This window comes from Psammomys obesus, unplaced genomic scaffold (genome assembly GCF_907164565.1).
Source record: "Psammomys obesus unplaced genomic scaffold, mPsaObe1.curated_primary_1811, whole genome shotgun sequence".
Taxonomy (NCBI): Eukaryota; Metazoa; Chordata; class Mammalia; order Rodentia; family Muridae; genus Psammomys; species Psammomys obesus.
The window spans coordinates 52,753,235-52,767,275 of record NW_026585895.1 but is presented as its reverse complement, the minus strand read 5'-3'; the positions used below and the strand labels follow the sequence as shown (position 1 = coordinate 52,767,275).

General features: G+C 50.8%; 1 protein-coding gene across 2 annotated transcripts in view; it reads left to right on the top strand.

Moving 5' to 3' along the window:
* Col5a1 (collagen type V alpha 1 chain) overlaps positions 1-14,041 on the top strand; it is a 151,356-nt gene that overhangs the window by 49,486 nt on the left and 87,829 nt on the right. For both annotated transcript variants that reach the window (XM_055600207.1, XM_055600206.1), the window contains exons 5-7: positions 11,975-12,106; positions 13,192-13,323; positions 13,645-13,884. In XM_055600207.1, the coding sequence (XP_055456182.1) occupies positions 11,975-12,106; positions 13,192-13,323; positions 13,645-13,884 (504 nt within the window). The remainder of the gene's footprint in view (positions 1-11,974; positions 12,107-13,191; positions 13,324-13,644; positions 13,885-14,041) is intronic.

Here is a 14,041-nt window from a genome sequence, read left to right as displayed (position 1 = left end):
TGTCCTCCATCATGCCTTTCTGACCTCTCAGGCAGAATCCATTTTTTTTCACGTACATAAATTGTGCTAAGGAAGCCTAAGGGCTGTTTCTGTCTCCCTGAAGACTAGCAGTAATGACATAGAGTTCTTCACCCGTGTCCATGGACTTAGTAGAGAGTGAAACATGGAATGAATAGAAGAAGGAAGAAGCAAGCTTTTTTTTTTTTTAGGGATGATGGTGACGATGGCAAGCCTTCATCAGGGATTGAGGGTCACATGGGCTCATCATGGTCGTGATTGGACGCTTGGTGGTGGTATGCTGGCAGGTGTGGTGATGGTAATAATGATTGGTTGTGATGATAGTAATAGTGATGATGGTAGTCTTGGTGGTGGCAGTGGTGACTGGTGATGATCTTTGTGATTATGGTAGTGGTGATAGTGATCCTGATGATAGCATGGAATGTTGGTGAGAACAGTGAATATGATGGTGGTGGTGATAATAATAGTGGTGATGGTGATCTTCATGGTGGTGGTCTTGGTGTTGGTAGTGATGGTGATGATAATTTTGATGGTGAAGATGCTGGTGCTGATGGTGAAGGTGTTGGTGGTAGTGGTGGAGATGATAGTGGTGATGGTGATGATGAGTGGTGATGGTAGAAGTGATGGTGATCTTGGTGGTGTTAGTATGGAGGTGGAGATGGTAGTAGTAATGGAGGTCTTGGTGGTGATTGTGGTGATGGTGATGGTAGTGGTCTTGGTAATGTTAGTGGTAGCAATGATAATGGTAATGGTGGTCTTGGTGATGGTGGTCTTAGTGGTGTTAGTAGTAGAGGTGGAGATGGTAGCAATAATGGTGGTCTTGGTAATGGTGGTGATGAGGATGGTGATCATCCCTCTCCTTCTCCAGGGCCCAGCTCTGAGATAGTTCCTGAATGATGCCTTTATACCATGCACCGTAGATAGGATCCAGGGAAAGAGAGCAAGAAGAAATTTTTGACCTTAAAGCTGCCTCCTTAATTTTCCCCAGCCATACTGAGAACCACAAAGCAGTGCGTTCAGGTCTCCTTCCCCTGGATTAGACACTTTTTTCCCATCCTGTGTAGCTCATAAGCAATAATACCAAAGCAAGATTTTAAATGTGACTTGTGAGGGCCCCTGAAAGCCTGAATGGATGACCTTCTACAGGAAACCTGTGAGGACAACATAGAGTGGCGGAAAGGGCTTCACGGCACCCATGCTCTGCTCTGGGCCTGGGGAAGAATTCCCTGGCCTGCTGACTGGGTGTGGCCTGTACCTGGCATGTGCCTGTGTGGCCTGGCTCTGTTGGAAACATGTCATGCTGTGCTCTAGTTGAGGAAGTTGGACTGAGTCTTTTCCTGGCAGCCACCAAGGCCAGTCCTCTTTCCGTCTTCACAGATGGGAAGTGCGGCCTGATGTGGTTTGGGAAAGTGCCTAAGATCACACAGTGTGATTCAGATGGGAGCCCAGGGGAGCTTGGCAGTACTGTTCTCCAGTTCCACCTTCCTCCACCTGTGACAACAACCGAGGAAGCCCTGGGAACTTGTCCAGGCCACAGGTGCCTAGGTGTGTTTTGAATGGGTGATGGAGAGGCCTAACCTCTCCAGCTCTGGGGCGTGGTTCTGGGGATGGCTATGTCCAGGAGTGTGGCAGTGGGGACTCAAGATTTGCTTGGCTAGCACACTTGTGGGCCACGTCTCCAGCATCCTGGAACAAGAAGGGCTTATTTTCTCAACTTATTTACCCCTGTCTATTCATAGGCATGAGAGAGTCTGGGTAAAAAAAAAATAATAATAAAAATAATTTATTTATTTATTTATTTTATATCCCTATCACAGGTTCCTTTCCTCCTCTCCTCCTAGTCCCTGCCTCTCCCTTCCCCTTCCCACCATCCTCCTGTCCTCCCTTTTATCCTGAGAAAATGCTAAAAAAAAGAGAGGCCTCCCATGGAGATCAATGCGCCTTGGCATATCAAGCTGTAGAAGGACTAGGTGTGTCTTCTACTGTGGCTAGCCAAGGCAGCCCACTTAGGGGAAAGGGATTCCCAGCCAGCAACAGAGTCAGATACAACTCCTGCTCCTGCTGTTAGGAGTCCTCTGGGTAAAATTTGGTGATGAAATCTGTAAGTCAAGCAAAGATCTGTGGGGATCCCTGCAGAGGACCTTTGGATTAGGTGAGGGCCAGATGTTAGTGTAGGGGCTGGTGTGCTGTAGGGAGGAGGAAAAATGAGGAGGAAGGGGAGCAGAGAGAGACTCCTGCTATCAGAGGGCGCATTGCAAAGCTCTCTACTGTATGTGCGCTCACTGCATAGCCGCTAGGGTTGCAGACTCTCCAACAAAAGCTTTGCAATTTCCTCGGCCCAGCGCAGCTTGGCTAAAATCTCATTATCGGCAGAGACAGAACTGACTCGCTCAGCAAAATGCTTCGGGCTCCGTGAGCGCCAAGGACAGCATGATCTCTACTGTGTCCAAACGGAGATGGACCTGTCCTCTGTGGACAAATGGACCACTCGCTTGATGCTGCCGACATGGGTGCACAGTCAGAGCAGCACATTGGAGCAACAGTAATGACCAACAGGCCTGGGAGGGCAGAGCTTCTAGAGAATCATGAGAGACTCAGAAAGCAAGCCTGGACACAGAAGGGGAAGGGGCGGAGAAAGGCTCTTACGAGAATAGAAGTGGCATTCAAATGCTGACACCTTCTCAGGTGATGTGGGGTCACCATTGGCAGGCTGTGTGGGAATGCCAGCTCTGGGATGTGGCATTTGAAGTCAAATGAAGTGATGCCAGGGGTTGGTCTGGGCCCTGCGGGTAGAAGAAGAGCAGCTTGGGCTGCTACCCACCGTGTACAAGCCTGTGTGGGTGGCTGAGCCCTGAGAGATGCCCCATGTGTCGTGTGCGCCGCTGAACACTGTGGCCTCCTGCTCCAGGTGAGCAGCTCTAAGGAGGTGAGAGGGGGACAGGGAACCTTCCTGTGACAGCGGCCCGTGACGGCGGTTTCATCCTTCTGTGCTCTCACATCTGTGTCATGAAGAAGACAAAGAGGGAAAGAAATCCATCTATCTCCTCATTTGGATGTGTGAGGATAGGGTAGGGTCAGGCCTGGAGAAAAGGTCACCTTTGCTGAGACACAGGGTGGGCCAGAGAGGGTTGGTGGATGACACCAGGAAGGCTCACACAAGGGCTGTTTCCTGTGTGAGCTCAGGTCATCCTGTGGGGGATGGAGAGGGCTCTCAGTACAGCTCTTGAGGACCTATGAGCTGCAGTTGAGGGAGGGAATAGTGTCCTGGACACTCTACTACCTCAATGCTCTCTGAGGGCCAGCTGCTTACCCTATAGTAGGCCCTCCTATGACATGCACATGAACACAAAACAGTGCACATGCAGTATATACAATAGCTAACATACCGACTCCATACCCATGTATGTGCATAGAATCTATGTTCACACCTATAAACATACCAGGCAAACCCAGATCTTGCTACTACGCCAGCAGGCCTGCCAGTGCAGAGGGTGTGTGGCCTTGTGGTAGAGTTGGGAAACCACTCTCTGGACTCCTGCACCTGAGCCTTCTGTCCCACAGGGCAGGAGGGCAGGCCAATGTGTTACACTGTTCCATTCCAATGGTTCATGACCTCTGCCTCTCTGGGCAGAGTCATGCTCTGTAGAGAAAGGTGTGTGGGGGATGATTTTTATCAGGATGGAGGTAGGAGAAAGGACAAGTCTGAAGAAGCTGGGGGTTGTGTCTGTTATCCTTGCCATCTCTGGTGTGTGTGTGTGTGCATGCTGGGGACACTTAGCAATAAAACAGGACATTAAAGGAGTCTCAACAGGAAGCCTGATGGCCAATGATTCTCTCCAGGGGTGGAGAGCCTGGCTCTCTGGAGAGGAAGAGCTTCAAAATTCAGCCAGTTGTTCATGAGTGTCTGCAGCCAGAGCTCACCTCCAGGAGGGCAGCTGTGGCTGACATCCTTACAGCACCCCAGCGCCTCAATGGGCTGCCCATGAGCAATTACAGCTTATGGCCTGTGCTGAGAAGCCCGGGACCTTCCTATGCAGTCTTAAGCAGTGGGTGAGGTTATAAGCCCAGTCCAGGTTCTGGCTTCCTGTCTGTATCCGTACCAGCTGCTGCTGGGCCCTGAGGAGGCCCTGAGGCCACCTACCAGGCTCCAGCCCTGCATGTTTAGAATCTGTATTTCCCCCTCATCCATGCTGTAAAGAGGCCAGTGTGAGAATTCAGGGCTGGTGCAGGGAGCATGGTTCTCTTCAATGAAGCATTGTTAAGATAGTCTCAATCTGAGACTCTGGCCAATGTTTTTGTTTGTTTGTTTTGTTTTTGAAGATTTATTTATTTTGTTTTATATGTATGAGTGTTTTTGCCTGCATATATGTATGTGTACTTTGTGCCCACAGAGACCAGAAGAGAGTGTAGGATACCCTGGAACCAGAATTACAGGTAGTTATGAGCCACCATGCGATGGGAATTGAACCTAGAGCCTCTGTGAAAGCCACAAGCTCTCTAAACAGCTGAACCATCTCTCCAGGCCTGGGCTTGGTTTTAACAAGTGGTTTGCATCCAACTGGGGCTTCCAGGCTTCTGCTCCCACGGGTAGTGGCTTCCAGAAAGCTTGCTGAGGCTGCTTCTGGCGTGAACAGGGCAGTTCATACAGGGTGACAAGGCCCGGGGCACTTCCTGGGAGCTGGCGGGTCCACAGAGGAGTGAGGCCACTGGGGGCATCTACAGGGTCTCAAGATGCCTTAGCACAGCTGCACCCTGCTGGGGCTCCCTGCAGTGGATCCTCAGACCCCAAACTGCCACATGTTCACAGCCAGATGTATCAGAGCCAGTCCAGAAGCATCCCTGAACTCCCGGGAGGGTACGAGGGGCCCTCTAGGATGCCTTTGAAGTTGCAGGAGCAGGACTTGCCCTATTCACCTCTACCACCTGACTCCAACAACCCAGCCTCTTGAGACCCACCACATCAGAGACTTCTAGAGTCTTTGAACCTGGGTTTCTGGGTTTCTTGGGTACAAAAATGCTGTCTGTCCTCCATCCATTATACATTTATTATCTGTTTCTGTCTGCCTGTCATCTACTTATTCAATCACTTACCTGTTTATTTATTCATTTATTTGAGACACATAGCCCAGGCTGGCCTCTAATTTGCTATATAGCCAAAGATGACCTTGCATGTCCAATCTTCTTGCTATTTGTCACCTCCCCAGTGCTGCGATAGGAGCATGGTGCTGGCATGCCTCAGTTACATAGTGCTGGGGATTGAACCCAAGGCTAGACTAGCCCTCTACTAAGCAGTCATCATTGCATTTTTACCAGTTTGGCAATGAGTCCAGGCACTTGGGAGTGCCTTAGCACAGTTCCCTGCATTCCCCATGGCACTCCAACAGGGCTGCTCTGCACTCCGCCCCCAGCACCCTATTAGGTCTGATTGCCATCTGATAGCTATCTCAAGAAGTGGGCCAAGAGATTGGACACCAACTCCCAGCTCCAATCTGAGGCCATGTGGTAGCCCCAGGTCAGAGGTAGCCAAGGATGGAGGTGGGGTCTTCTCAGAGCCCATGCTGGGTTTTCAGCCTTTCTCCTTGTCCAGCTTCTCCTTCTCCCATTCTCACAAGGTCTGACAGGAGGCTGTGATGGTGTCATGGCACCCTTACCCTGTTCTCCCAGCCCCAGCCTGGGGTGCACGAAGCTGGGGAGCAGAAACAGGTACAGAGTGGAGCCCCTGTTCCACCTTCTTGTCCTCCTGCCCTGCAGGGTTCTCCTTGTCCGTTGGTAGTCTTGCTGGGCACTGGGCATTTGAGGCCCTTCTCCCCTCCCCACACATTCAGTAAAGAAGAGCTCGATGTGCTGGAGGTACCAGGTGTAGTGTTAACCAGGCTCCCTGTAGGACTTGGGGAAGGATGGGTTGGGAAGGCAGGGAGTCCTTGCCCATCCTGGACTGATTGCATATCTGCATCCGCGCTGAGAACCTGCGTGGCCTGAAGCCAGCTTAGCTCAGATTCCAGGCTAGGCACACAGGACTGACACAGGGCTTTGTGTCCGTTCTGGGAGCCCTTTGCCCAGCCATGGAACTAGTTGTCATGTAGTGTGTAGGTGGTCGTGTATAGCCACATTCAGCGACAGTGAGCCACCTTATTCCAGGCTTGCTCTCTTGATAACTATGCTGGATTGCAGAGATGTGCCAGACATACATGTACCTGCCTAAAGAGCTTGTGGTTCCTGGAGAGGCAGAGCTGGTAAGAGACACTGGCCACACAATTTCCCAGCTGCTCGATTCCAGGACTCCCAAAGGTGCCTCTTCCTCCCATCAAGTATGTCTGGAGAGCATTTATTTACATGTCAAGCTATGGGCTGAAAAAGAAATCATTTCATTTGAATTGGATGGAATTTGAACTACAGGTCATGATGCTTAATGAAAATGTGTGGTTTTCATACACCATTCTGCCATGAGGCTGCCATCTGTGGGAGTTTAAAACACAGGCCTCTAACATCCAAGGCTGGACAAGTATGGGAAGGAGGGAGCCAGGGCAGTGGCCACCTCTGCTGCTGCTGGCCTCAGAGAAGGGGTGTGTGTGTGTGTGTGTGTGTGTGTGTGTGTGTGTGTGTGTGACAGGAACTGGAGACAAGCATCTAGACTGGATGTCAGTAGGGGAAGGTACTATGTAAAATACTGAGAGGATCTCTGAAGCCCCTTTATGTCTGATCCCCTTCCCCCCCTGCCCACTCCTGCACCATTTGCTGCAGTGGAGCCGGCAGAGCATCGCACAGCAGCAGGCAGCTTTGCCTGTGTGTTCTCTGTCTCCCACATCCCTTTGTGGGCTGAAATGCAGGGCTGGTCTGAGAAAGGCAGAATCTGGAGTCCTTGCTCTTGCCCCTTCACCCCAGGGGTCAAGAGTGAGTGAGGCGGCTCTCCCTCCAGCTGCCTCCTGCACAATTGTCCTGCCTCATCTTATGCAAGGGGCCTGGGCTCCAGGGCATAGCAGTGCTGCGGTGATGTGGAGTGGTGGGGTACTGCTCCTTTTGGGCCCTCCTTGCTGGCAGGAAGAAGGCTTTTCTGTCTGCAGTCTGGATAGGAGTTTGCCCGCTGAAGTGGGAACAGGTGTGGTGGGTCAGCTGGTGGTCATGGGCTCATAGGCAACCTCTGTAGGCCAATGTTAGTTTTAGTTGTCATCTTGATACAGCCTAAAGTCTCAACTGAGAGACTGAGAAGATCCAATCGGCCTATGGGCATGTCTGTGAGGCATAGTCTTGGTTGTTAATTGATATAACAGAGTCTAGCGAAGGTTGGATTGCACCATTCTCTAGGTATGCTGTCCTGGGCTGTACAAGAGAGCTGGCTGAACTGGGCGGTGGTAGTGCTGTCTGTTTTCCCAACACTTGGAAGGCAGAAGCAGGCAGATCTCTGGGTTTAAAGCCGACATTGTCTGCCTCATGAATTCCGGGACAGCCAAGGCTACATAGAGAAAGCTTGTCTCAAAAAACAAAAACAAGTAAGCAAGCAAACAACTGTGTAGCTGAGCATGTGCCCGTGGGTGAGCCAGCCAGCAGTACCCTCCATGGTTGCTGCTCTATGCCCATAGCTGTGAGTGAGTCCTCTCTTAGAGGTAATGCTTCATGCAAATAGTTCTGCCTTCTCGTTCCTGTCCTGAACTCACTCAATCATGGACTATGACCTGGAAGTGTAAGACAAATAAATCCATGCCTCCTTAATTGGTTTTTGTCAGAGTGCTTTATCAGACACGGAAAGGAAGCTAGAATAACCCTGAGATCAGGGCTGGTGGCCTCTCCTGAATACAGCTTCTCATTTGTCCAGTGGGGAGTGACAGTCACTGGTCCAGCCTCAGGAAGAGATGTCTGCCTCTCCTTTTCCATAGACATCAGGGGTTGGGATCCAGCGTGCTGGGAGGAAAGGACCATGTGTAGGCCACACCAGAGGCTATGTTACAACAGCAGCCCAGACAGGCTCAGGCCTGCTTGAGGGTACTCTGGATTCTTTGCTCATTACTTGGGGTTTTCAAACCCCAATTGGGACCAGGCATGTGGAACTAAGCCACAGGGCTCAGGGAAGCTGGCCTTTGATGTATTCTGTTTTTTGGTTCTGTCAGTGAGCACTCCTACACATCAGCCTAATTCTAGGCCAGTTTCCTGTCAGAGACAGAAGCTTGGGTATGGTGAAGGAGCCTGTCCTAGATCACAAGACACCCACACCCTCCTTCTCAGAACCTAGGAAGCCAACATGGGCCCACACTCAGTGACTTCAGGTGACACACACACCCACTCCTGCCATGGCCCAGCAGATGAGCAGCATGCAGACTTCCTGTCCCTCCAACCTCCAGGTCACCTTGGAGTCCAGCCCAGAGAAAGGTTTACACTCTACCTAATGAAAAGCAGGGATGAAGGGCTTCCTGGGCTGTGCAAGCAGGTCATTTCCACCCCCAGAGAACAGCAGGACTGTGGGTACAGGACTAGAAAAGAGTCCTGAGATTTGGCTGGAAATGGAGCACCAAGAGAAGCTCAGTGGTCACATGGTCTTGGGAGGATGTGCTATTATCAAGAAAGCACAAGGCAGCTTTGTGGTGCTGACAGAAGGTGGACACCTTCGTGCGTTTGTTCTGTGTCAGAGCTGCTTCTGCAGTGTGTGACCCAGCGGCCACAACTTAGGAGATGCACAATAGCTGTTGAATGGACAGGTTAATGGATGGATGCATGGATGGATATATGAATGGATGGAGAGGTAGATGGATGGCAGGGATGGGTGGATAGATAAGTGATATGCAAGGATGATGGGTTAATAAATGGATGGAAGGATGTATGGACATAGGAATGAAAGGCATCAATGGATGGAGGGCATTCATGGTTGGATGGATGAGTGGATGAACAGATGAATTGCATGGATGGGTGGATGGGTGACATATATATATATATATATATATATATATATATATATATACATATATATATATATATATATATATGGATGGGTAGGCGAGGAGATCAGTGAGAAAGAGTCAGGTATGTCACTCAATTGTACATTACATTATTAAACGCATGAAATGTGTTTAATATTTCCTTCTCTTCTTGTATGCTCACTATTTAATGTTGAGTCCCTCCGAGCCCCTTCGAGTCCCTGTGGCTTTGCTCCTGACCCCTGTGGTTTGATCCTTCATAAGTGTCTGATAGCTGTGTATCATCGCTGCCACCCCGTGCCTGTTCTTGGGTTCTTCATCCTGCCTGAGTCCTCTACTGGACTCTGCCCCCTGCAATTCCATATCTTACTGTTATCCTACTGTCCCTTTAGGGCTTTCTCTCACGTTCACCTTTCAATGATCCCAAGATTTGTTATTGAGTACTGCGGTTACGCCAGTTCGCCTGGAGGACCACAGCCTCCCCAGCATCATAAGAAGTGGATATTGTTTATGTTGTGTTTAGTTTTCACAGAGAGAAAGCAAATCTCCGAGAGGCCACACAGCTAGAGAATAGCAGAGCTGGCTAGGTTTTTAGCCAGCTAGACCTGACTGTTTATGGGCAGAGTACTCTGCCGCTGTGCCACTGAAAGCTGGGTTTGCTGCGCCCTCCCCTGTCTCCCCTCCTGGTCCGCACTGTGGTAGAGATGGACGCTGCACCCTGCTCTGCTTTGGTTAGACCCCCACAATCCCCTCATCAGGGTCTTCAGGGAAGAGAGCAATGATTGAAATGAACTGGGACCCCCCTCCTTTCACACCTTGGGTGACTTGTCATGGCCACAGGGACCCAGCACTGCAGATCCACTAGGACTGCAGAACCCAGCTGGAAGGGCAAAGAAGCCATTGAGCATACAGCCCATGAGGGACCTTGGAAACCAGGGAGGTAGCACTTCTGCCTGGGATGGAAAGAAAGCCCAAAATAAACCCACGAGACTGTGCCATCTTCCAGATGGCACCCAGGCCCTGTCCCTGCAGTTCATCACTGCAAAGTTTCACAGAGCAAGCCCTGTCCTTAACCAGAACATATTATATATGGTATTCCAGTATAGTGTAGTAAACATATTTCAGTATAGTACGCGTGGCTGGATGGTCTCCAAGCACAGAGAACTGCACACCTGGCACAGCCTGGGTCACCTTTGTTTGCTGTGCTATTTCCAATGTGGCCTTCAAACTACTAGGATGTCAGACGCTGAGCTTTACTTTCTGTGGCCGCTGAATGGGGGTTGATAGACATACTGGGATGGCCACAGTGGGAGGCCATGGGCAGCTTCTCCACCCTGAGCTCGGCGAGTGGGAACGCTCTCACTCCTGGTCACTGTCACCAGTGTGACTGGCTGGGAGGACCCAGCGCCTGTCTCAAAGCTGGCTCTTGCTGTTGCCAGGAAGAGTCTGCACAGTGTGCTCATGTGCTCTTCCCTTCTTCACTGTCTGCACGTCTGGAGAAGAAGGAAGTGGAGAACATGATTCTGAGAGCTCAGCTGCTTGGTGGGCAGGTGTCTCCTCACCAGCATCAGCCTTGCGGGGTCTTCTGGGTTATGACTCGTGCCTGTGACATTCATCATTGCATTCTACTTAATGCCACCTTTGATGGACACATGGTGCTACCACTCTGGGGCTATTGACAATACTGCTATGAGAGTACACACACACACACACACACACACACACACACACACACACACACACATACACACACACACACATACACACACACACGTATTTTTGTGGCCTTCAAGGTACTATAATGTTCTGATGCCTTCTCCAGCCTTGAGCCCAGTGGGTGGAAGTCCCTGAAACATTGTAGGACACCTTGACTGACCTTGCCACACACACACACACACACACACACACACACACACTATACATATGTGTACATACATACATACATACATACATACTTATGTGTGTGTGTGTTGGCCTGAATCCTTCTTTTCACTTTTAGGGCTGAACTGATTTGGGGAAATTTGTTTAAGTGTTTGTTCTAGTTTCCGGGACTGGAACTGCTGTCATATCAATTCTGTGTTTAACTCGGTGAAAAAGTGTGCATTGCATCTTAAAGAAATACCCCTCAGTACTGGAGGCTGATGGAGACAGGGATATGCCCTCCTGAATCTGGGGCAGATGCTTTTGTGCTTTGTGACTGCAGTAGCTGTGAGCACCAAGCTGGCAAGTGTGCAACAGGTATTTGGTAGATGGATGGATACATTGTGGGCTGGCTGGCTGGATGGATGGATGGAAGGGTGGTTCAGTGAATTGTCAGATGAAGGGGTGGCTAGGAAGATGGATGGGTTAGTGGATGGTTGCAGGCTGGCTGGCTGGCTGAATGGAAAGGTGGATAAACAGATGAGTGGTGGGCGAACGAGTAGAGGGATTATTAATGGAAGGGTAGATGAGTAGGTTGGTGGGTGGTGAGTGGATAGATGGATGATGAATTGATACATAGGTGAATACATGGATGGGTAGACAGATGGATGACTAGAAGGGTAGATAAATGGATAGGTGAGGGACTGGATGCGTGAGTGGATAGAAGAAAAGGTAAGCGAGTGGATGGGTGGGGAGGTGAATAGATGGATGGTTAGATAACAGACCAGTGGAAAGGGGTAAGTGCGTAGGTGGATGGGTAAATAGACGGTTGGGTAGATAGATTAATCCCCAGGTGGGCCAGCCTAGCTTAAGTAGCTCTTCAGAGGGGCATCTGCTGGGAAGACGTTTGTCCCCGAGGTTATCTCCTCCTTGTTTTAGTTTTTGAGACAGGGTTTCTGGTTTCTCTGTGTATCCCCGGCTGTCCTGGGCTCGTTCTGTAGACCAGGCTAGCCTTAAACTCACAGAGCTCTGCCTGCCTCTGCCTCCTGAGTGCTGGGATTAAAGGCGTGCGCCACTGCTGCCCTGCGAGGATATCTCCTCTGAAGGTTTTTCCTCTTGCCCACGTCATCAAGCTGGGCCTCCTCCCAGTGAATACCTGTGCTGCTTGTTCATGAGCTTTTGTCCCTTTTCAGGGTGACATCCAACAGTTGCTCTTCGTCTCCGACCACCGGGCTGCCTATGATTACTGTGAGCACTACAGCCCCGACTGTGACACCGCCGTCCCTGACACGCCTCAGTCACAGGACCCTAACCCAGATGAATATGTGAGTCATCTCTGGCTGGGTGCATGGTGGGAGCACAGGCAGAATCGCAGGGTGGTTTAGAGTCAACAGGATTGGGACTGTAAAGGACCCTGAAAGCCACAGGACAGAGTTTTAAACACTAGGGAAAGCAGTGTGTGATGTCTGATCCACTTTACCACGGAGGACCTACCCCACCCACCCCACTCCCTGCCCCATGATGAGGTCTCTCGAGGGAGTGTCATCAGCAGCCATGCCCTTTAAACTTCCACATACATCCCTAGTGAATGTAGACGGTGCCCATCACCTTCAGTCCACGGCCTCAGTTGCTCTTTAGAGCTCAGTCGTTTGCTTGTGGGCACCTGAAGTTTTACAATGGATGATGTATACTCAGCTGTTTGTATTGCCCCAGAGTAGTGGAGACGCTGAAGGGCAGCTGTTTCTGTCCCCTTTGTCCTTCTCCCCATTTCCCACTCTGCCGGGTCACTCTCCTCACTTCCCAAGCCCTCCTCCAGCAACACCTTAACAATTTCATATGCAGTTCTTTCTGGTATTTCTCCTGCCTATGGCTGAGCTGTCTCCTGCTTCTCTGAGCATCTTTGTATCTCAATCTCTCGCTTTCACTGCTGGTCAGAGGTCAGAGAAGGAGCTTTCATGGGAACTTAGGGTTCCCTGACCCGGGCCATGCCCACAAATCCTGAGACTGTATTGGGTGGAGCTCCAAGGCCAATACAGCCCCACCATCCCTGGTTTGTATTTGAGGACAGAGTACCTGTTTGTAACTACAAGCCCCTCCCTCTGGGTACCCCTGTTTTGGGCGGAAGATCACATTTGATAGCCTGGCTCTGATGTCTATAGGTCAGATGTAACCACTTTTAGGGCTCAGCTTTGCTGACCTCTCTCAGGAGCGTGTGGGGTTGTCTGTCCCCACGTTATTCTTCTGAGGTTTGTTGAGCTTCTCAGGGAGAGGCTGAGGGAAAGCCCTGGCTGGGGATCCTGGGCAGTGCCTTGTGGCATCTGCTTTTCTACCCAAGCTGGGGCAAGGAGGTTGACAGGCTGCTCTGGTAATGCATCCATTTCCTTCTTCTCATGGGCACCATTGACTTCAGTACCCAGAAGGAGAAGGTGAGACCTATTATTATGAGTACCCATATTATGAAGACCCAGAAGACCCAGGGAAGGAGCCTGCCTCCACACAGAAGCCAGTGGAAGCTGCCAGAGAAACCACAGAGGTTCCTGAGGTCTGATCTGGACTGGGGATGGGCTGGGGAGGTTCCTGGGCCCCTCAGGCCACAGAGTAGGGGAGGGTTAAGAGCCAGAGGCTATCAACATTATAGTACATACCTACAATTCTAGCACTAGACAGCTGAAATAAGGTAATCGTGAATTGTAGGCCAGTCTGGGCTACAGGCTGAGAGACCCCCCCCCACACACACAGATGGAAATTTAAGCTGTGGTTGGACCTCTCCTGGTGTGTCACTGGGTGGTCCTCCATCAATTCATGGCTCTCTTGGTACCTGGTGCTCATGCACTGGCTGCCTCTTTCTACCCTCTGCCCTCAGGAGCAGACCCAGCCCCCACCAGAGGCTCCCACTGTACCTGAGACCAGCGACACGGCCGGCAAGGAGGATGACCCCGGAATCGGGGACTACGACTATGTGCCCACTGATGACTACTACACGCCCTCCCCATATGAAGACTTCGGCTATGGCGAGGGCGTGGAGAACCCCGAACAGCCCACCAACCCTGACTCGGGGGCCGAGATCCCCACCAGCACCACCGTTACCTCTAACACTTCTAATGTAATTGCCTTTCTTCCTGAGCTAGGGGCAGGGGTGGAGAAGGGGCAAAGGCCATGGCTCTGGGTCACTGCTAAACTCCTACGTCCTTGGGCGACCTTCCTTGCACTCGAACACACACACACACACACACACACACACACACACACACACACACACA